The sequence below is a fragment of the Chaetodon trifascialis genome, chromosome 20, assembly GCF_039877785.1.
Source record: "Chaetodon trifascialis isolate fChaTrf1 chromosome 20, fChaTrf1.hap1, whole genome shotgun sequence".
NCBI classification, from domain to species: Eukaryota; Metazoa; Chordata; class Actinopteri; order Chaetodontiformes; family Chaetodontidae; genus Chaetodon; species Chaetodon trifascialis.
Genome location: NC_092075.1, coordinates 23456103 through 23478435, shown reverse-complemented (window position 1 = coordinate 23478435; position 22333 = coordinate 23456103). Strand labels below are relative to the sequence as shown.

Genomic DNA, 22333 nt, shown 5'->3' with positions numbered 1-22333 from the left:
ATATATACACACACACACACACACGCACACACACATATTCTACATTCACACATTTTATACAGAAAGGGGGGATACTACAAAATAATATTGCTAACGTGGAAAAAATTGAAAATTGCATATGGTAAGATGATTACGATGTTGTGCACTGTTGCACTGTACATAAATATATGTAACACAGTGTACACAAAAATATCTATATACATAGGCTAGGTACGAAAAGATAGAAAATATGTAATATTGCACAAGATATTGCATGGATGTAATTCTCAAGATGTTGACACATAAAATCACACAGTAGTGAAAACAGTGGTAAATGCGGTGCTACATTGAACAGTGCTAGAGTTGAACAGTCTGACCGCAGTTGGAATGAAGAACCTGTGGTTGTGTTCCTTCTTACACAGTGGATGCCGCAGTCCAGAGGGGGTAGAAGGGGGTCAAATCTGTTGCAACAGGTTCAGTTCATTTGCCCATTTCCAGTCCCAAGATTCCCTCCCGCTGTCACTGCAGTGGCCTGCAGTGTTAATTCCGACAATGAGTATTTGTGGAGGTCATTTTATTGCATGACTAAATTGTAACAACATAAATGAAAAAAATATTTATGACAAAAATTACAGCGAAATCTGTGCAAAGTGCAAGTCAAATTCTCTCACAGCCTCATCTCATTGGATTTTTTTTTTTTTCTTTTGACCTCTTATGCCACTGTGCCTGCTTTTTGTAACCTGTTTGCTGTAACAGCTCCATTTCCCCAGTATGGAATCAATAAAAGTCCTATCTTATCTCAACTTATCTTTTCCCTCCTGCTTGGTGCATGCCAGGTGCATGTCAGGTGCCTGCTGATAACAACAAAGCAAGCTAACCTAAGCTAGCTAGCTTAAAGCCGAAAGAAACAATTTTAGCTGCTGCTGGCCACTCAGAGATGAGTGCTTCATCTTCACCAGCATGCCAGGTGTGAAGGAAGAGGAGAGACACTCCCCCCCCCCCCCCCCCCCCCCCAGGTTGTGTGCAAATGAAGAGGGCAGTGTGCCCTGTCTACAGGGTCTGCCTCACTTTTACTATACATCCAGTCACACTGCCATGTATGCAGAGAATGAATATGATGACCTGTGAGGAAACATAATTGTTTCATTGCACTTTATCTAGCATGCTCAGCTCTGCATCACCTTCTCCCTGTGGGTTCATTGATAATCTCATATACATTTGTTTTGTATCAAGATGTGCAGGAGATCTGAGTTATGCCAGTAATACTACAGGTTAATGACAATTTACAATCTATTTTTGTCCCCTTTACAATGGGATACTAACCAGCAAAAACATGATGTGCAGTTTCTCAATAAAGAAGTTGAAGTAACTGGAAACATGAGAAGCATAAGAACTTGACATGGTGTCTGCACTCACTAACTTCTCACAATCAGGACTTGATATTTAGAATCCTGCATGTCTCACTGCCTGCTATTACTGTGATAATTTTTTTTCAATATGTCTCTACAGCCAGCTATGTCCCTCGAGGCGCAGTGGAGGATCTGTTCCCAGGGACATGGTACATGACAAGAGTGGATGACAAACACCGCAGGGAATATGCCCGAAGACCTCTGGACAATGACCTCTCAGCAGAGCAAGAACTTGTTCACTCCAGCACTGCCACTGAGGTACATGATGAATAAACATTAGGACAGAGTTTTCTACTGTTACAATTAGATATAATGTTGATAAAGGAAATGAAAACACAGCCTTTTATTTGTAAATGGAGTGTATGGCTAGCAGGTGGTAGAAACTGATGATGAAATGGAGAACATATGGGAGTCCATGTCGAGAATGTGTCTAATCTGATATTGTATGGATTAGATGTTGTTGGGTTGAGTTAAGGATACTTCTGGTTTATTACAATTAAGTTCTTGTATGTTCCAGTTTTGCCCATCATTTCTGTTAGTATTATGAGTATTTTACTCAAGTTATAACCTGATATCTGGGAACACGGTGACAATACAAGTCAGGTGGGTCAAGAAACAGAAGCAGCCAGAAAGCAGATCAGTTATTATGCCTGATAGAAATGAAGGACAAAACAAAAAAATTAGACCCAAGCTGAAATAAACTTGAGCTTTCCTTCAAGACAACATCATACATTAATGGATAACAGTAACTCCATCAGAACCGGTGACGCTGCCGGAGTCCAACATGCACCGGGAACAAGTCCAACTTACTGCCGGCAATGCAGACCAAGCTCCTGCTCTGGTCGCACAGGGACTGTACAGCCCCCAGCAGAGGGCCTCCAAACCCATACTCCTGGAGCACCTCCCACAGAATGACGCGAGGGACACGGCAAGCACCCTGTGGAGGGTATAGAGCTGGTCCAGTGTTTCACAGCCAGGACGAAAACCGCATTGTTCCTCCTCGGCCAGATTCTCCTCTCCAGTACCCTGGAATAGACTTTCCCAGGGAGGCTGAAGAGTGTGATCCCCGATAGTTGGAACACACCCTCTGGCCCCCTTTTTAAAAAGAGGGACCACCTCCCCAGTCTGCCAGTCCATAGGCACCGTCCCTGACTGCCACGTGATGTTGCAGAGGCGTGTCAACCAGGACAGCCCTAAAACATCCAGAGACTTGAGGTACTCAGGGCGGATCTCATCCACCCCCGGTGCTTTGCCTCTGAGGAGCTTGCAAACTACCTCAGTGACTTCAGCCCAGGTGATGGATGAATCGACCTCCGAGTCCCCATTTTCTGCTTCCTCTACAGAAGACATGACAGTGGGATTGAGGAGATCCTTGAATTATTCCTTCCACCACCCGACAATATCCCCAGTCGAGGTCAACAGCTCCCCATCTCCACTGTAAGCAGTGTTGACAGAGCGCTGCTTCCCCTCCCTGAGACACCGAATGGTTTGCCAGAATTTCTTCAAGGCTGACCGGTAGTCCTCCTCCAGGGCCTCCCCGAACTCCTCCCAGACCTGAGTTTTTGCTTCTACAACCGCCCGAGCTGCTGCATGCTTGGCCTGCCGGTACCCGTCAGCTGCCTCAGGAGTCCCATGAGCCAACCAGGCCCGATACGACTTGACGGCATCCCTTACTTCCGGTTCAGGGGAAGTACGGTTGGGTCTGCCAAGTCTGTACCGCTTCCCCCCTGCCAGCGGATCCAATTCACCACCAGGTGGTGATCAGTTGACAGCTCAGCCCCTCTCTTTACCCGAATGTCCAAGACTTACCGCTGAAGGTCAGATGATACGACTACAAAGTTGATCATCGACCTCCGGCCTAGGGTGTCCTGGTGCCATGTGCACTGATGGACGCCCTTAGGCATGGTTGTCGTTATGGACAAACTGGGACTAGCACAGAAATGCAATAATAGAACACCGCTCGGGTTCAGATCGGGTAGGCCGTTCCTCCCAATCACACCCCTCTAGGTATCACTGTCACTAGCCACGTGAGCATTGAAGTCCCCCAGCAGAACAATGGAGTCCCCGGTTGGAGCACTTTCCAGTATCCCTCCCAGGGACTCCAAGAAGGCTGGGTATTCTACACTGCGGTTCAGCCCGTAGGCCGAAACAACAGTGAGAGATCTATCCCCAACCCGAAGGCGCTGGGAAACAACCCTCTCACTCAGCGGGGAGAACTCCAACACCAGCCCACAAGCCCACACCAGCTCACCGACTCTTACCGCAGGCAACTCCAGAGTAGAAGAGAGTCCAGCCTCTCTCAAGGAGTTGGGTTCCAGAGCCCAGACTGTGCGTGGAGGTGAGCCCGACTACCTCTAGCCGGTACCGCTCAACCTCCCGCACTGGCTCAGGCTCCCCCCCCCCCCCCCCCCCAGCGAGGTGACATTCCATGTCCACATAGCCAGAGTTGTCGTCCAGGGTTTGGGTCGTTGGGGTCCCCACCCACGACTGCCACCCAACACATAGCACCAGCCCCTTCTGATCCTTCCTGTGGGTGGTGGGTCTATGGGAAGGCAGGCCCACGTTGCTCCTCCGGGCTGCGCCCGGCCGGGTCCTGTGAGCAAAGACCTGGCCACCAGGCGCTCGCCTGTGAGCACTAACCCCAGGCCTGGCTCCAGGGTGGGGCCCCGGTGACGTCAATCTGGGCAACGTACGCTTCCTTGATTGCTTCTTCTTCATAGGGGCTCTCAAACCGCTCTTAGTCTGACCTGCCACCTAGAATCTTTTTGCCTTGGGAAACCCTACCAGGGGCATTAAGCCCTGGACAACATAGCCTCTAGGATCATTAGGGTTCTCAAACTCCTTCATCACGGTGAGGTGTTGGTTCAAAGAGGAGGTCACTGGTTCTGTTCATTATCTTTATGGACATAATTTCTAGGCACAGCCAGGGGCCAGAGGGGGTTCGGTTCAGGAGCCGACAGATTTCGTCTCTGCTTTTTGCGGATGATGTTGTCCTGTTGGTTCCCTCGAACCAGGACCTTCAGCATGCAATGGGGCGGTTCGCAGCCGAGTGTGAAGCAGCTGGGATGAGAGTCAGCACCTCCAAGTCCGAGGCCATGGTTCTTGACCGGAAAAATTGTGGCTTGCCCCCTCCAGGTTGGGGGTGAGTTCCTGCCTCAAGTGGAGGAGTTTAAGTATCTTGGGATCTTGTTCATGAGTGAGGAAAGGATGGAGTGTGAAATTGACAAGCGGATCGGTGCAGCAGCAACAGTAATGCGGTCGCTGTATTGGTCTGTTGTGGTGAAGAAGGAGCTGAGCCGAAAGGCGAAGCTCTCGATTTACCAGTCAATCTACGTTCCTACCCTCACCTATGGTCATGAACTTTGGGTCATGACCGAAAGAACGAGGTCCCGGATACAAGCAGTTGAAATTAGTTTCCTCCGCAGGGTGGCAGGGCGCTCCCTTAGAGATAGGGTGAGGAGCTCTGTCACCCGGGAGGAGCTCAGAGTAGAGTCGCTGCTCCTCCACATCGAGAGGAGTCAGCTGAGGTGGCTCGGGCATCTCTATCGGATGTCCCCTGGACGCCTCCCTAGGGAGGTGTTCCAGGCATGCCCCACTGAGAGGAGGCCCTGAGGAAGACCCAGGACACGCTGGAGTGACTATGTCGCTCGGCTGGCCTGGGAACGCCTCGGGATCTCCCCGGAAGAGCTAGAGGAAGTGTCCGGGGAGAGGGAAGTCTGGGTGTCCCTGCTCAGACTGCTGCCCGCCCGAATGAAGTGGGAGAAGATAGATGGATGGATGGATGGATGGATGGATGGATGGATGGATGGATGGATGGATGGATAGATGGATAGATGGATGGATGGAGTAACTCCATCAGTACAACAGTCATGTCATACTCGCTATTCTGCTGTTCACAGTTTTCCTTTTTAACACAAATACTGTTCATTCACCAATTATTTTGAGTTGTTTCTACTTTGATGTTTTTTCAAGTGCCATTTAAAGAATACTCTGTTGACTTGGAGAGGACCCTGGGGCTTACATTACCCACAGTGTAACTAAATCACTGATAGTTCAGTCAGTCATGGGATGTGTGTGCTAGGAGAGGTTCATGTAGCCTGGAGCTTCTAGCCTCAAGCTGAGATGAGGAGCAGGCTACATAGCTTTGGTAAGATCACTTTTTTTAAAATGTAGTTTTCAAACTTGTGGTCTTCAGTCCCAACCAATGCTGATTCAGTTTTCAAACTGCATATGGCTCCTGTTGCAGCCCCAAAAATCTCATACAACTTTTAGATACGTAGTAGTACTTCCCAGCACCTGGAAACGAGCACTGATGTGGAAAACCAATGGAGTTCCCCTTTAAGTTTCTGTTGATGTAAGTTAAAACACTGGAGAATGTTTCAAATTAAAAACCTGCCAGAAATGGGACGAATTATGCCCTTTGAGCTGCCAGAATACTTTTAATGTAAAATGTCTGCAGGAGGGAAATGTTGAGTTTCATTAACGGTGGCTTAAAAACAAAAACTGTAACTTAGAAATGACTGGAAATAATTAGTAAATGACAACTGTGAGAGAAGAGGAGATGAGAGCAACAGAGTGGTGATTACAAAAATGTAAATTCTGATTATTTTATCAAGACATCAGGTAAACATGGAGGACATGTTTGTAAGTCATCAACAACAAATTAAAACAGGTACAGTTGAGAAAACGGGGGAGGCTTCTAACAGAACAGAACATGATAACTTGCTAATCCAATTTGAACACTTGAAAACAGTACAAAGATATTGATCGTTTTACCTCAACTTCATTTTTGTAAATAAAAGCTTTTTCTGAGTTTGACAGATTTCAAATAAACTGGGACAGCTGTGCAATGCTCAAGAAACACATGTTTGGAACATTACACAGATAAATAGGTTAACTGTAGCAGGTGATAGCATTATGATTGGGTATGAAAGGGACATCCTTGAAAAGTTCAATTGTTCACAAGCTTGTTTGTTGTTCACAAGCTCAGTGCTTTGTAAACCAACAGTTCATTTTATTATGTTTATGGTTTGTTTTTCTCCTCCAGCACATCCCTAGTCCAGCCAAGAAGATGCCTCGCATTCCGGCAGCCCCTGCTGGTGCTGAGGCTGCCATCAACAACTGAAGGTACTCAGCTTACCTCTGAGAGGTATTAAGGTACAACAGTTTGGCAACTCTAATAACTGTACAACACTAGAGGTCAGAAGGCTAGCAGGAGATGACCATGTCACCTCAAAATCAATATACATTAAACTTAAACTTTGGTTGAAGTGTTGAGTAGAGGCACATGAGGCATGACCGCTGTAGACACTGCCTGTACCTTTCCCATCTTCCCCCATCCCCCTCCTCTAATACTGTTGGACAGTAAATTCTACTCGTAAATTCTATACCACGGAGTATATTTTGATCACAATAATTATTTGTTTCTGCAATCCTTTATTTCAAATGTAATATTTTTGCATACTGTACTTTTGTATTGCAAATTTGGGATGAGCATTGGCAGATGTTTACATGGAGTGTTGCTGATCTCAAGTAATCAGTAAAAAGCAGATTTCCTGCTGGTGGTTGGCACCCAGTGACAGGAGGAGGACATTGACATAATTATTTTGGCTTCAGACCGCGCTGGTTAAAAGAAAATAGAGAAGTGGGGCTCTACTGTGTTAATCTATCAAAATAGTGCTGTTACTGTCATGGCAACCCAGTACAAGACAAAGCTCATACCCCCATTCTCCTGTTTGAATTCAATACCTGTTTTCTTTGAAACGATGTATGTGATTTTTGTACACTTTGCAGTTTCATCATGTAAATGCACACAATGAATGGAGTCCTACTATATACTGTTGTTTTCTGCAGTAGCTGAGCTAATATAGTCAACATGTTAACCTGGACAGAAACATAGAAGATATCAGCTGTCTCATACTTTGTGATGATTCTCAAACAGAAAAAAATGGTTCTGCTCCATAGATAAATGTTAAAGTGTATTTTGTTTAGGTTTTATGTTTGCTTTTCATTGCCATGAAATCTCTAAACTCATTAAATGATTTGGCATAGTGAGAAGCTGCTGCTGTTCTACGTCAGGTTTACTTAAAGGTGCAGTCAGCAGTTCTAATTCCATTATGGTTTTTGTCATTTTCAGCAAATATCTCCTCAGGGTGGGTTAGACGTCTGTTCTGTGTGTGTGGAAAAAATCCAGTGTTTGCACATAGCCCTGGCTCTGTGAATAGGAAGCAAACTAAGTGGCCCCAACCAAGCCACACAACAGTATTCTATCCAGACAGTCCACTGCACCCTTACCTCTGCCCCTTCCTCTACAGGCTACTGGCCTTCTTCAAGTTCTTGCCCTTGAGGAACTGAATTACTCCATGATAGGAAGGGAACATCAGTAACATTGAAGATAATACCTTGCCATCTTGGTATGAAAATATTTTACTTTCCACCACAGACATGACGTGTCAATCCCTCAGCGTAACACGTCTTTACCTGTGAAACATCCTTGGGCAGAAGATGCTCTGGATTCCACTATATTTCTGTTTTGGTCAGCTCACGCACTTGTTAGGCATTAATTGTTTAGCCAATTTGCCAAACAAAAACGACAAATATTCTCTGGTTTCAGCATTTATATATTTAATAGTCAATATATTAAAAAAAATATTGCTCTTTTGTAAATGTAAACTGAATATCTTTTGGTTTTGGACTTTTTAGTAAACAGAACATGGACTCTGGGAACTGGAGCTGGACAGTTTGACTATTTGTTTTAGCAGACTAGATGATTAACATCAGTTGCAGATTAAATTCTTTCCAAACCACTGCAATGCCACAAGTTTTTACTGCCACCTCACCTATAGTAAAATGCACTGAAACAGTTCAGTTGAACATAATGGAGAGAGGAAGTTATCCAGTAAATTATTTGAAAAATGTTGTCATTGCGTTATCAATTGCAGTAGTCATGCTGCAGCTTACCTGTGACCTCTTCGTATTTTAATGTTGCTCAGCAGTTGAACATGCAGTTTAACGTGCCCAACGCTTGTAGGTTTTGAGTTTTCTTATCCAGCAACAACTGAACATCGCCTCTAAAACCGAACCCAAATGGAGCCATAGAACCTTGTTGAACATAGGATTTATTGAAGGGATATTGGATTAGACTACATTTGTTGGTCTACCTCTCTAAAACTGGAAACAACATCTGACATATTACCTTTCATTTGTGTATTTTATTCCTATATTAACTGACAGATGATGAGCAAGGCATCTTCAGTTCTTTATCCATTCAACAAATGTAATGTTGCTGTTTGTTTGCCCCAGTTTTTACTCTGCTTTTAGGGTGTCCAGGAATTCTGTAGCATCCCCAGCAAATACAGTGAGCTGTGCTGGCTCTGCCTCATTAAAGGCTTGAAAGCAGTCACTTAAGCAGCAACAGTACAGTGATGTGTTTATTTTTGTGCAGAAAAAATTACAGAAAAGTATACTATACTGTATACTATATCAGACAATTAATTATAGACCTTCATGCAGCCCATGTGAAATCACATTGTCAGATAGTGATTGCCTTAGTTTTCATTTAGTTATAGTGTCATATATTAATTCAAATTAAAGCCTTAATGTCAAAGGGCTTTGTTCCATGAAGTAGTAGGTCAGGACATTTAAATGCAACACACAGAACTGAACAGTGTCATGTCTTATGTCAACAAATTCTTGTTCTGTCACTGTGTTTTGTTTCAAATTACTGTTTCCTGTTTAACATTGATTTGACATTAGCACTGTCAGCAACAAGAAACCAAATGTTGAAACAGAGCTCAGGCAGAAAACATCAGCCTTAAACTTGTGTCAGGAATTCTGTTCCTGTTGATGGTTGGACTCGCTCACTGACTTGGCACACAGGAATCAGAGGAGTTGGGACAATTGATGTCGAGGTGACTATGTTCTTGGAGAAGCCTTACATTAAGCATGTATGAACTGTAAACAAAGCTTTTCTTCTAATAATGTACAGATATTCTTTTTAATTGTATAGTCAGAATTGGTTTTCTGGAGTTAGGCCTTGCTTACACCAGCATCACAAACACACACAACGTTGCTGTGGCTGTTCTTGGTGTGACTAACTTCTGTATGGTGTGTGTTTGTAGGGCCTGTCTCAGAGGTCTCATGATTTTTACCAGTGTTGATGGTAAAGTACAGTACACACTGAAAGATAATTTATGCTGTGGAGATATAAATGAATGGAATGAATTAAAAATGTTCAAATGTGTAGATTCAGAATAAATGGACATTCAACATATATGGTGTGTGTATGATTATTTTTTTCCATCAGTAATCATTATCATGAAAACAATAAATGGATTTAGATATAATGCACATTTCTGCCACTGTCATGCCTTCACACTACAGAATTTGAAGTAATTGGTGCACAGATATTTTGTTATGCATTCCTGGGACAAGTTTCCAAACAGAGTACAGAAGCTCTCCGTTTCAGAAAAGTATTAATAATGTGACTCATACAGATTGTGAAGGTGCAGCAAAGATGAGTATTGCATGTACCCACAGCACACAACTTACCCCCATTCTTCCACCATTCTTACCATGGTGACATTTCATAATCTCTGTACCTCCATCCTATAACTTCAAAACAAACACAAGAAAGGAAAAAAAACAGGAGATTATAAAGGCAATGACGATACACAAAATACATAAATGAAAACACTTTATATGGACTGCATTGATGTAGCACTTTTCTACTGACCACTCAAAGTGCTTTACAACACATGCAACATGCACCCATTCGCACCAGTGACATGGGAGCAATTTGGGATTCAGTATCTTGCCCAAGGATACATGCAGACTGGAGGAGCCAGGGATCAAACCACCAACCTGATGGATGGACAACCTGCTCTACCTTTTGAGCCAAAGCTGCCCCATACATATTTAAGTGACTACCTGAACCCAGTTGTCATCTGCATACACACTAAATTCAATTCAATTCAATTCAATTTATTTGTATAGCGCCAAATCACAACAGAAGTTGTCTCAGGACACTTTCCATATAGAGCTGGTACAGACCAAGCTCTTTTATCTACAGAGAACCAACAATTCCCCCATGAGCAAGCACTTGGCAACAGTGGCGAGGAAAAACTTCCATTTAACAGGCAGAAACCTCAGGCAGAACCAGACTCTGGGTGGGCGGCCATCTGCCTCGACCGGTTGGGTGAGAGAGGGAGAGCAAGAGAGGGAGAGTCAGACAGACAGACAGAAATGCAGTCAGAGAGAGAGAGAGAGAGAGAGACAGAGACAGAGAGACAGACATGCAATCACAGTAACAGTGACAGCGGATGTAATAATAGCAGTAGCAGTTGCAGTGGATGTCAGGCAGGGCCAAGGCAAGAGACGCAGCTGAAATCCACAATCCAGATTCAGCCACTGTGTAACCTGCAAGACGACAAAGCACAGAGACTCCGGGGAAGGAGCCAAGTTAGTAACACGCCGTGGTAGGACATGAAAGTGTGCAGATGGAGAGCGACAGAAGGACAGAGGAGCTCGGTGTATCTTTGGAGGTCCCCCGACAGTCTAATCCTATAACAGCATAACTAGGGGCTGGTCCAGGACAAGCCTGAGCCAGCCCTAACTATAAGCTTTATCAAAAAGGAAAGTTTTAAGCCTACTCTTAAATGTAGAGACAGTGTCTGCCTCCCGGACAAAGACTGGAAGATGGTTCCTCAGGAGAGGAGCTTGATAGCTAAATGCTCTGTTTCCTGTTCTGCTTTTTGAGACTTTAGGAACCATAAGTAGACCTGCATTCTGGGAACGCAGTGTTCGAGTGGGGCAATAAGGTACTATGAGCTCTTTAAGATAAGAAGGTGCCTGGCCATTTATGGCTTTGTAAGTGAGGAGGAGAATTTTTAACTCTATTCTAAACTTTACAGGGAGCCAGTGCAGAGTGGCCAGTATTGGAGAAATATGATCTCTCTTCCTGGTTTTTGTCCGAACACGTGCTCCAGCATTCTGGAGCAAGTGGAGAATATTCAGCAACGAATTTGCTGAATAGTAAAGAATTGCAATAATCCAGCCTGGAAGTTACGAATGCATGGACTAGTTTTTCTGCATCATTTTGAGACAAAATATGCCTGATTTTTGCAATATTACGTAGGTGAAAAAAGGCAGTCCTTGAAATTTGTTTTACATGGGAGTGAAAGCACATGTCTTGGTCAAAGATGACTCCCAGATTCTTTACAGTGGTGCTGGAGGCCAGCGCAATGCCATCCATAGCTGCTATGTCATCAGAAAGTGACTTTCTAAGATGTTTAGGGCCTACTACTATAACTTCAGTTTTGTCTGAGTTTAGCAGCAGAAAATTGCAGGTCATCCAGGTCTTTATGTCAGTGCTTCCTGATAATCTTACCTAAAGGAAGCATATATAAGGTGAATAGAATTGGTCCAAGCACAGAACCCTGCGGAACTCCATAGCTGACTTTAGTGAGCACCGAGGAGTCGTCATTAACGCGTACAAACTGAGAGCGATCTAACAAGTAGGATTTAAACCAGCTTAGCGCAGTTCCCTTAATGCCAATGAAGTGTTCCAGTGTCTGCAATAGGATGCCATGGTCAATGGTGTCAAATGCAGCACTAAGATCCAATAAGACTAGTACAGAGACAAATCCTTTATTAGATGCAATTAGAGGGTCATTTGTAACTTTAACCAGTGCTGTCTCTGTGCTATGATGTACTCTAAATCTTGACTGGAAATTCTCAAATAAACTATTATTGTTTAGAAAGTCGCACAGCTGATTGGCAACTGCTTTCTCAAGAGTTTTTGAGAGAAAGGGAAGGTTGGATATCGGTCTATAGTTGGCTAAAACCCCTGGATCAAGAGTAGGCTTTTTAAGTAGCGGTTTTATCACAGCTACTTTAAAGGACTGTGGTACATAGCCTGTTGATAAAGACAGATTGATCATGTCTAATACTGAAGAGTCAATCAGAGGTAATACTTCTTTAAACAGCTTAGTCAGGATAGGATCAGAAATACAGGTTGATGATTTTGATGATGAAATTATTGAAATTAGTTGGTGAAGGTCAACAGGAGTAAAACAGTCTAAAACTGCGACAGACTGAGTAACAGTTTCTACGGTTTCTGTGTTTGAAGACAAAACAGTACCTGTTGACGGCAGGAGCCGATGAATTCTGTCTCGAATAGTCAGAATTTTATCATTAAAGAAGCTCATGAAGTCATTACTGTTCAGAGCTAAAGGAATATATGGTTCAACAGAATTATGGCTCTCTGTCAGCCTGGCTACAGTACTGAAGAGAAACCTGGGATTGTTCTTATTTTCCTCTATTAGTGCAGAGTAATAGGCTGCCCTGGCACTGCGGAGGGCTTTCCTGTATATTTTAAGACTGTCTTGCCAGGCGGACCGAAATTCTTCCAAATTGGTAGAACGCCATTTCCTTTCTATTTTCCGTGAAGTTTGCTTTAATTTGCGGGTCTGAGGAGTATACCATGGAGCTAACCTCCTCTGTTTAATTTTCTTTCTTTTTTAGGGGAGCAACAGAGTCAAGTGTCATACGCAATGAACCTGTAGCACGATCAACCAGGTAGTCAATCTGGGAGGGACTAACTAACAAATCCTCTGTTGTATTGAAACATAGAATACATACATATATGAAATAATGTATGAGCCTCAAATTCCTCAAACTTATAATGCTGTCACACTCCACATAAAGCATGTGAACCCTCATGCACTCAAGCCCATGTGACCACACTGATGACCATTTAAAATCCGAGAGTTCAGTACCAGGATTTAGGATGGACAATGGAACAGGACCACCATCCATCGCCCTTGAGGCCTCTCTTAAAAAGAAAATCTTTGCTAGGAATGTTTTATGTTTTTTAGGAGAAATCCAAGTGGTTATGTAAGATCCTTTGTGAATATGACCCCAGAAGAGTCAAAGTCTCTGGAATCTGCAAATAATCACAACTGTAGAACTACAGACTTTATACCACTTAAGCAACCTATCAAATTGCATAGAACCTGAACAAACAGATGAGCATTATTTCATATGGCAGTTGATCCTCTGAGACTGGTGACAAATTTCAGTCCAGAGAAATTAGAGCTTTTGAAATGTGTGACCATATCTAAATGCTATGGTACTAACACTGTTTGGTGACAGCTATCAATATAAAGCATACAATAAAGCATTATAAAAAATGTGGCAGTTGCAAAACTGTGGCTGAAATTCCTAAATGCAGATCACTTAATCTGATGGCTCACAGAACACCCGTTATCATTTCTTGTGACTGAAAGAAGCCGTAATTCCCCCCAACATTGTTTGGTTCCACTACGAGTTATGTCAGCTAAGAGGGGAAATGAAATAAGAAAAATTTGTTTTAATAAGTGACTCATTACAGAAATGATCGCAACTGGCTGAGCTGTTACATCTGTCTAATTGCCAGTTCTGTTTTTGTATCTCTATTTGTCTCCGTGTCCGTGTCCCTCTGTCTGGCTCACTCTCTGTCTCCTCCACTGTCGCATTCAACAACAGGGCGATCAGTATTAGGCAAGGATAACAGCGTAATGCGCCAGTCTGTGCCTGTGTATTTCTTCTCAGTTGCATTATTTGGCAGAAGGAGGGAGATGTGGGGAGAGAGTAAGAAGTGTCATGTTTGCAGCATTATAGCGGGAAGTGAGGCCATAGCGAAAAATAAGAGCTGCATGAGCTTTAAAGGTGTTTCATAGCCTTTATTTGCTTAATGTTCATTAATGTTTATATGTTATCTGTAGACTTTCATTGAAAAAGTTGGCAGTGATGGTATAAAAAAAATTAACTTGAGATCATAATTGAAAAGCATTATTTAAAGAAATTATATTGAGTAATGCGTATTTGAAAATAAAGCAAAGGTGGTTTTAAAAATTGAAAGGGAAGGGAGAGATTTTACTCCACATGTTCTACATTCCCTATTATCATTCCTGTATTTATACTATTTGCCACCACATTGTCTCTCCTTATCTATATAAAGAAGGCAAAAAGTCTTAATGAGATTGCTGATATTAGTTTTACAGTCTAGAAGCTAATGTTAGATTATGTGATGTCTCTGTTATATTGTGTAAGACAACAAGTTATTTACCCAATCCATTCAAGCCTCACGTGGTTTTACTGACAGGAAGTTACAGTTAGCTACTACTCTAACTGCTGCTGAAATTGGAGCACATCAATGCTTCCAGGGTTCTATGTTCCCAGGGTCCTGAATTGTCATGGTCCTGTGTTTCTAGGTTTCCCAGTTGAATATTCTGCTAACACATATTAACCCTCCTACTGTGTTTGGGTCATATAACTCAACCCTAACTGTAGGGCTAAAACACAGTATCGTGTTTTTACGTGTCTGTTGCTACACCTGTAGAGTAGTCAGCATACAATGCTTAAATCAGACAGTTTTAGAGATGTTGAAAAGTATGTTTTTGACATGATGATGGCGCTTAGGCTAGTCCCCCCCTGCTTGCAGTCTCTCTGTTAAGATAGGCAAAACAAGTCCAAGACCTCTGAAGATAAAACTGATATCCATCTAACAATGAGAAAGACAGTTGATTTATGTTGCTTTACAGAAGCCTAAAGTAGTATTTTTGTTCATTTGTGTACAATACAATACATTTTGTAAAATACACATTAATCTCTTGTCATAGTCTAATCTCACTCTCTAGCGAAATTATTGTGAAAGGCTTAAACGGACATCCTGCCGTTCATCGTGTCTGGCTTGTCTTTCCGTGGTGAGATGGCCGATTGGCTGTGGATTGTTTGCTGGTTACTGTGAAGTCGAAACGGGGTCTGTGGACAGACAGGAGGAGGCGAGCAAACCCGCCGCAGTCTCCTTCGACCACCAATTATATATAAAAAAAACAATAACGGTAAGACAGAAACAGACACGCACTTGTCATTTAGCATGCTAGTCAGCCCGCAGGTAAACAGCCAAAAAGCACACACACTGAGCGGTCCTGGTGTCAGTGGCGTTCTCCCGCCGACAGTTGCTCTTGCGGGGAAGGGGAGGGGCGGGAGAAGCAGCAGCAGACAGCCGGAGACATAACGCAGTGTATGCCAGTCTTTCGTGGAATATTTCTGGCCTTTCCACAGAAACGTAGTCAGACAGTCCTTCATTTCTTTCCTTGTCCGAAGCCTATACGCCCCCTTTTCTGATGTCGGGCTCTTATAATAGTGAAAAAGGCGAACAACATGGCTGACGCTGAACGTGCAGAAGCTACTTGTTCGTTTGTCACTGCAGATGATGAGTGTGATCTATCTATCTATCTATCTATCTATCTATCTATCTATCTATCTATCTATCTATCTATCTATCTATCTATCTATCTACACACACACACACACACACACACACACACACACACACACACACACACACACAGCAACCGCAGTCACACTCAAAGCAGCAAGAAGCGTGGCTAGGACAGCTGTCAAAGTGAAGACTGAAAGCAGTAACGGTTTGGTTTAACATGGCCTTCAACGTACACATTTGCTGCATTTTCTCATTCTAATGCATTCAATGAAGTAAAAGTGTGTACAGCTATGTTTTGTTTTGTTTTTTCAACTTTTCTTCTGAAGTAGCTGCCTGTTTTGAAAGTGCTCCACTCTGCAGATGTCTGTGACCCCTTTTACTAACTTGTAACCAAATCAAAGCAAAGGTCAACTGAAGTCTGATCCTGCAGTTAAAACTTAAACCCACCTGCTGATGCTCATGTCCCAAAGAATAAGAAGTGATGATTAGAGTAGTGAAAGATTATAGCTGTGTGTTTTCATCTACATGAAGTACCCAAAACTGAGTTGTCACAGCACACCAGCAGGACATCTGTTTTCCCACATGTGAGGAAGACAGTGTGCAACTAAAGGCTTTATTTTCTTCAAAGACACAGTTCACCCATATCACAATACAATCATACAGTCACCTAAGTGGCATCTTTCCTTGCAGATTGTTTTATTTATTTATTTTTAATCTTAAAGGGATTTGAAATATCTGCCACTACCTAACCCCATCAAATGGACATGAATGGAGTTTTGTTTGTGATGAAATAGTACCGAAAAAAGAAAACCATTTGCAATAGATTACCGTTGAAATTTTTTTTCATTAACAGCTTTGGCATATATGTTGTGGTAAGAGGTCATTCTCAGGACTAGTCGAGAGTGCTTGACTGATCATTTGACTAACCAAACTCTTCCTTTCTTGATGATGTCAACACTGTTGTTACCAGTCCCCTCCCCTCCTCTCAGTACATGCTTGAAGGATGTCTGCAGGGTACAAGGTGAGGGTCACATGACAAACAGAGGGCAGCCAAAGTCATCCAAAAATTAGATTTTGGTTGCAATAATTTAAATAATGGTAGCCTGGAATGCAAGTCTAATGAAAGTAGCCTAAAGTAGCCTAAAGGTGCCTGTCATGTGACCTTAGCCTTGAAGGTTGTAGCGGCCCCCCTCCTCTCACCCTATTCTCTGAGGTTCTGTCAACCACAGTGGATTGTGATGTGTCATAGTTCAGCAAGCATGCTCACAAAGTGATTAAAGTTACTGCTCTACAGTGTAATATGGACACCAGGGGTGTTGTGATTACAGTGTTTCTTTTAACAGTGTTAAAGGGAAACTTTGCTCATTTTATAACAGTGTGGGTAGTATATGCAAATGACCAATGTTAAACCTCCCTCGATGTGGGCTGCCCCCAGTGGTCCCTGCTCATTTGTCAGCAAAAGCTGTTTTGCCAGCTGAAGAATTGTTGTCCGTACATTTTTTTTTTATACCTTTCTCCACGGAAAGAAAGAGCATAGGAGTCTGATTGAGAGAGAGCCACCCCTCTCATGGCATGAAACTCAGGTCAAACTGTCAAACTAGGCAGTGTTGATAAACTATGAGGCAACATTCTGTTACTGCATTGCCTTTTTGTTACTTAAGTACCTATGTTTACCTATGTTTGCAGAAACGTATTCTAGTGTACTGCTTAGCTGTATTACGAGAAAGTTTGTGACCATTTGGCCATCGCTTGAAACCGAATGAGCCAAAACCAAGCATGGCCCACCTCGCAGTACGTTAATCACCAGTAGGGGCAGTGCATACTTCTTGTTGTAGGTGTTCTATCTAAAGGAAATAACATAGCCCTTTTTCTCTGGTCATTCACACACTTTGCTGTTAGTTCTGCTACAGTGTACCATGGTTGCTAGCTAATCAAATGCATCTGCATTTTATCCTTAGCAGTCAGTAAGGTGGCAAATGAAGGAGGAAGGTGAATAATGTTAGCTTCAGGACCTGCTGACATTATGACTTAGACTGTGTCTTTATTGATCCCAATTTGGGAAATTATTTTGTTGCAGTAGCAATTAAACATACAGACCACAGAACACAGAATGTATACAAGAATTGCTTAAAAAAGTCACAAAAAAGATAATAGGAACTATAAACAGGAGTAATAATAAAAATGTAACTAAGTAAAACTAAATATATAGTTATATAGTATGTATTATAATGTATAATACATATTATATAATAATAATATAAAAATTACAATATAACTAAGTATATAAACAAGTATTTACAGCAAAAATTGTGCAGTTTCATATGATAAATAAAATGTAAACCTTAGACTGTCTATGCAATATTGCAGTAGTGTAAGTAAATATTGAGGTTTGTGAGGTTGGTGGATTAACTGTTTAAGTTGCTATTGTAAAGTGTGATGGCTCTAGCAGGAATGATTTCCTGAAGTGGGTCTTGTGACAGCGGAGCTGAAGCAGTCTATTGGAGAGGGAGCTCTGCTGTCTGTCCACGAGGTGGTGAAGAGGATGTTCAGGGTTATAAGAATTTCCTTTATTCGTCACATTTTACACACAACATGCAGTTGAGGAGGAAACTGTACATGCCATGCATATGTGAAATTCCTAGCAGTCTGTCCAGTGTCCTCCTCTCCACCACCTCCTCAAAACAGTCTAGTTTGCAGCCTATAACGGAGCCGGCCTTCCTGATCAGTTTGTTCAGTCTGTTGATGTCACTGGCTCCGATGCTGCTCCCCCTGCACACTGCAGCAAAGAACAGTGCACTGGCAACAACAGACTGGTAGAAGATCTCCAACATCTTGCTGCAGACATTGGCTGTGTCCCAATTCAGGGGCTGCATCCTTTGGAGGACCCAGCCTACGCTGCCCACGGAGGCCACGGCCTCGGAGGCTACTCCGGTGGCCGCATCAACTATCGGTAAATGGGACGGTCTAGCCTTCAGAGCATTTCCTGATTGCATCACAACTTCATAACTTCTTGACTCCTAACCCGGGAAAAACACACGTACGGAGACAAAAATTTTACAGACAACAGACGACACAACAGAAACATAACCAACAGACAACGGAAACATAACAGACAGACGATAGACGACAATGGAGCCAGAGGTTTTGCGACTCCGGGGGCTCGTTTATCTCCGGCTGGGAGAGCGCCGTGGGGAGGTAACATTAATTGGCTATTTTAACCCATATTAATGTTGAAATGAAGCATTATTGGTCTAAGCTTTAACATTTACTAGACTTGTCGTATCAACTAAAATTCATTTGCTCTTGTTTAATCCTCCTGTTCTTACCCTCCTTTTTCCATCCAGGCAAGGGCGATGTACTGCTGCATAAACATCAGTGTTCCTGTTCTGCTATTATTTTTCAACGATCATGACAACAGACAAGATTTTAGACTGAGCAGAGAGTCCCTGGCGGTCCTGCTGGAGCTTCTCCACCAGGAAAGGCGACACGGATGGGGTGCCACAATAGAGACCTTGGTCTGTCTCTTCTGGCTGGCGAGTGGGACATCCTCTAGCTGTGGTGGCAAGGGTGTTTGGGATGCCTTGCTCCACTGTTCACCGCATCGTCCATGGAGTTACTGAAGAGGTGGGGGCCATTCGTCACAGGGTCATCTACCTCCCCAAGACCACAGAAGATCTGGCGGCAGTAACTCAGGGGTTTGCAGGGCTGGCAAGACACAGAGCTTTTCGAAAAGCTGCTGGAGCAATCGACGGCTGCCATGTGAGGATCAAGCCTCCAAGCGGCCCTGATGGTCACTGTTATCGGAACAGGAAACAGTTTGCTTCAATAATCTTGCAGCACCACCAGGGACTCCTGCTCAGCCTCAACTGTATATATGTTCTCTGTAAATCTGCAAATCTCTGTAAATAGTAATTTCTGCTGATCTTTTGTTTTAAGAATGCCCACAATATTCATATTGTATCTTTGTAAATATCACATAAAAAATAACTAATTGTGTTGTCAATGAAAAGTAGTTCAAAAGTCTACTTATATTGTAAATAAGAAATAGAATAGATAATGTAACAAGGTTATAAGGTTTTAATTTAGAACACAATATTTTTAATTAACAATTTAAATCTAAAAACACAGAACGTAATCAAACATGAAAAAACATAAAAACAAAACAAAACAAATCAGAACCTGTCAATCATTTTTTGTCAATCCCATTTTTTGCAGGATTGTTCTAAATATGGCTGCACGGTGGTGCAGCAGGTAGTGCGCGTGCCTCACAGCAAGAAGGATGCCGGTTTGATTCCCGGGTCAGGCGGGGCCTTTCTGTGTGAAGTTTGGATGTTCTTCCTGTGCATGCGTGGGTTCTCTCCGGGTACTCCGGCTTCCTCCCACAGACCAAAAACATGCTCATTAGGTTAATTGATGACTCTAAATTGTCCTTAGGTGTGAGTGTGAATGTTTGTTTGTCCTTGCATGTGGCCCTGCAATCGGCTGGCGACCGGTTCAGGGTGTACCCCGCCTCTCGCCCATTGTAGCTGGGATAGGCTCCAGCCCCCCGCAACCCCGAAAGGTATAGGCGGTATAGATAATGGATGGATGGATGTTCTAAACATGAGTGAAGCATGACAAAAGGTAAACACACAAGATCACATTATCACAGATATGTAGAGATTTACAGAAAGTGACATCAGGACAGACATAAAATTCCCACCCCCACCCAAAAACAACATTCATTTGATGTGATCCAAAGATTATATTTGTTCCTTTATTTAACTTTCACATAAAATACAGTATGTATAGAGAACAAATAGGCTATTCTTTTATGCCTCAAATGTTACCTCCATCCAAGTGTGGCCGTGTTTTTGGCTCCTGTAAACAGGTGGTCGTTTTGACCACGGAATTTAATAAACTCCTCCGTCTGCTCCTTGCTCACAAAATGACATGTAAAGCATATTTTCTGTTATGTCAACAGACAAAATTATTGTTCGATATAATAACGACAATAACAATAATAATGGTGCTGCTGGTGCTGTTGGTCGCTATTGTTAAAAAAAAAAAAAATTGGTGCGCAACACATCTTAGGATATGGCAGGCCGCGAAGGATAGTAGCGATGCATCCTCCAAAAACAGTGAAAAGGAGGACGCATTTGTCGGCTGCATTTGGAGGACCCTTCAAATTTGGACGAATTGGGACAGCCTTCGCGCAGCGCTATGATGTAATTGGCCTTCAAATGCATCCTCTGAAGGATGCAGCCCCTGAATTGAGACACAGCCTACATTTTTGAAATGTGTGCTACAGATGCATCTTGGTGCAGAGAAAGTGTTGGGGTGCAATATGTGTAATATTTTAAAGGTTTCAATGCAAAACCCCAAATCAGACACTTCTGGGTTTGGAAAGTGTATTTTTTTCACCTTTAATAGAGCTAACTTATCAGTTTACCCCCGCTTCCAGTCTTAGTGTTACCATCTTCTTCTTTGTTCAGCACAGATTTTCCAGCATGCAGCTTCAGACAAAGCCATGTCATAATTCATAATCCAGATGATGTAAAATTATGATCTGCGTCAGCACTCGTCAGCCGTTTGACAGAGATAACGTCTGTTGGTGTTGCTGTATTTCCTGCTTGTCACCAATAGATGTCAGTAATTCAATATTCCTTTATTCGTCCCTCGAGGGGAAATTCCGATATTTATTATTTATTTATTAATTCCGATTCATATATAATCTGATTTCAGCTAAGTAGGATAGTGGGTGTTGGTGTTTGTGGCTAATAATCAATGTTGTTTTTTAATGTTCCCTGTTTTTCTCCTTTTGTTTAAGCCCTGGGCAGTTTTGTGTTGTAGCTGTGTGGCCAGGCAGCCTGGCTGCCTCCCTGCCTCCAGATGAATGAAGAGCACTCCAGGACACAGAGACACAGCTGATGCAGGTCAGAGGTCATCCTCATTGTCAGGATTAGCACACCTATTAACATTGAACTTGCAGACACTCCATGGTGGTAGCATTTGTTTTCTGATTGATTCCCACCGGAATCAGTTAAATTCTATGAAAATCAACCTGCACTTGCTGCATAGAGAAAATCTATCACAGTCCATGTTAACTCAGAGATTTCTTATCATCATGTGGTTGTGCAAACTGAGAGGAAGGAGTGGTTTAAAAGCCCTATGGATGAGTATGGCTGAGTACAACAGCGTTAACAATTTGAAAGTCAGCTACTAAACAGTGAGATTTTCAATGCAGCTAATAACCAAATGACCATGTTTGAAGATTGTTTGTCTTTTGGGTTGATTTTCACACAACAGAGCTTGTCAGGTAGTCATGTATTTTAAGAGGTGACTCTTAAAATACATGTCTACCGTCTCTGCTCACAGCTTATTACTGTTATTACAACAACAACAACAATAATGATAATAATAATAGTAAACTTTATTCGTACAGAACTTTTCCCAAACAAAGCTAGAAAGGAGAAAGATAAGCACAACAATAACAGTAAAACAGATATGGCATGTTTGAAATGAACCCGAGTGGTGGTAGCATTATTAAAATACTTTTTAAAAAGATCATCCTAGAGTAGTGATTTAACTGATTAGGGATGAGCGAGTACATCACTATCTGTATCTGTATCTGTATCTGTATCTGTATCTGTATCTGTATCTGTATCTGTATCTGTATCTGTATCTGTTCAGCCATCTA

At 42.6% G+C, this 22333-nt stretch overlaps 2 protein-coding genes across 3 annotated transcripts in view; both read left to right on the top strand.

The window, feature by feature from the left end:
* The window catches only part of hmgcs1 (3-hydroxy-3-methylglutaryl-CoA synthase 1 (soluble)), a 28062-nt gene extending 18402 nt beyond the window's left edge, over positions 1-9660 (top strand). For both annotated transcript variants that reach the window (XM_070989808.1, XM_070989807.1), the window contains 2 exons: positions 1489-1646; positions 6436-9660. In XM_070989808.1, coding sequence (XP_070845909.1) covers positions 1489-1646; positions 6436-6513 — 236 coding nt within the window. In that variant the 3' untranslated portion in view covers positions 6514-9660. The remainder of the gene's footprint in view (positions 1-1488; positions 1647-6435) is intronic.
* A 5419-nt stretch (positions 9661-15079) lies between these two features.
* LOC139349218 (spindlin-1-like) overlaps positions 15080-22333 on the top strand; it is a 42523-nt gene continuing 35269 nt past the window's right edge. The window contains exons 1-2 of the mRNA XM_070989814.1: positions 15080-15271; positions 21464-21569. Coding sequence (XP_070845915.1) covers positions 21530-21569 — 40 coding nt within the window. The 5' untranslated portion in view covers positions 15080-15271; positions 21464-21529. The remainder of the gene's footprint in view (positions 15272-21463; positions 21570-22333) is intronic.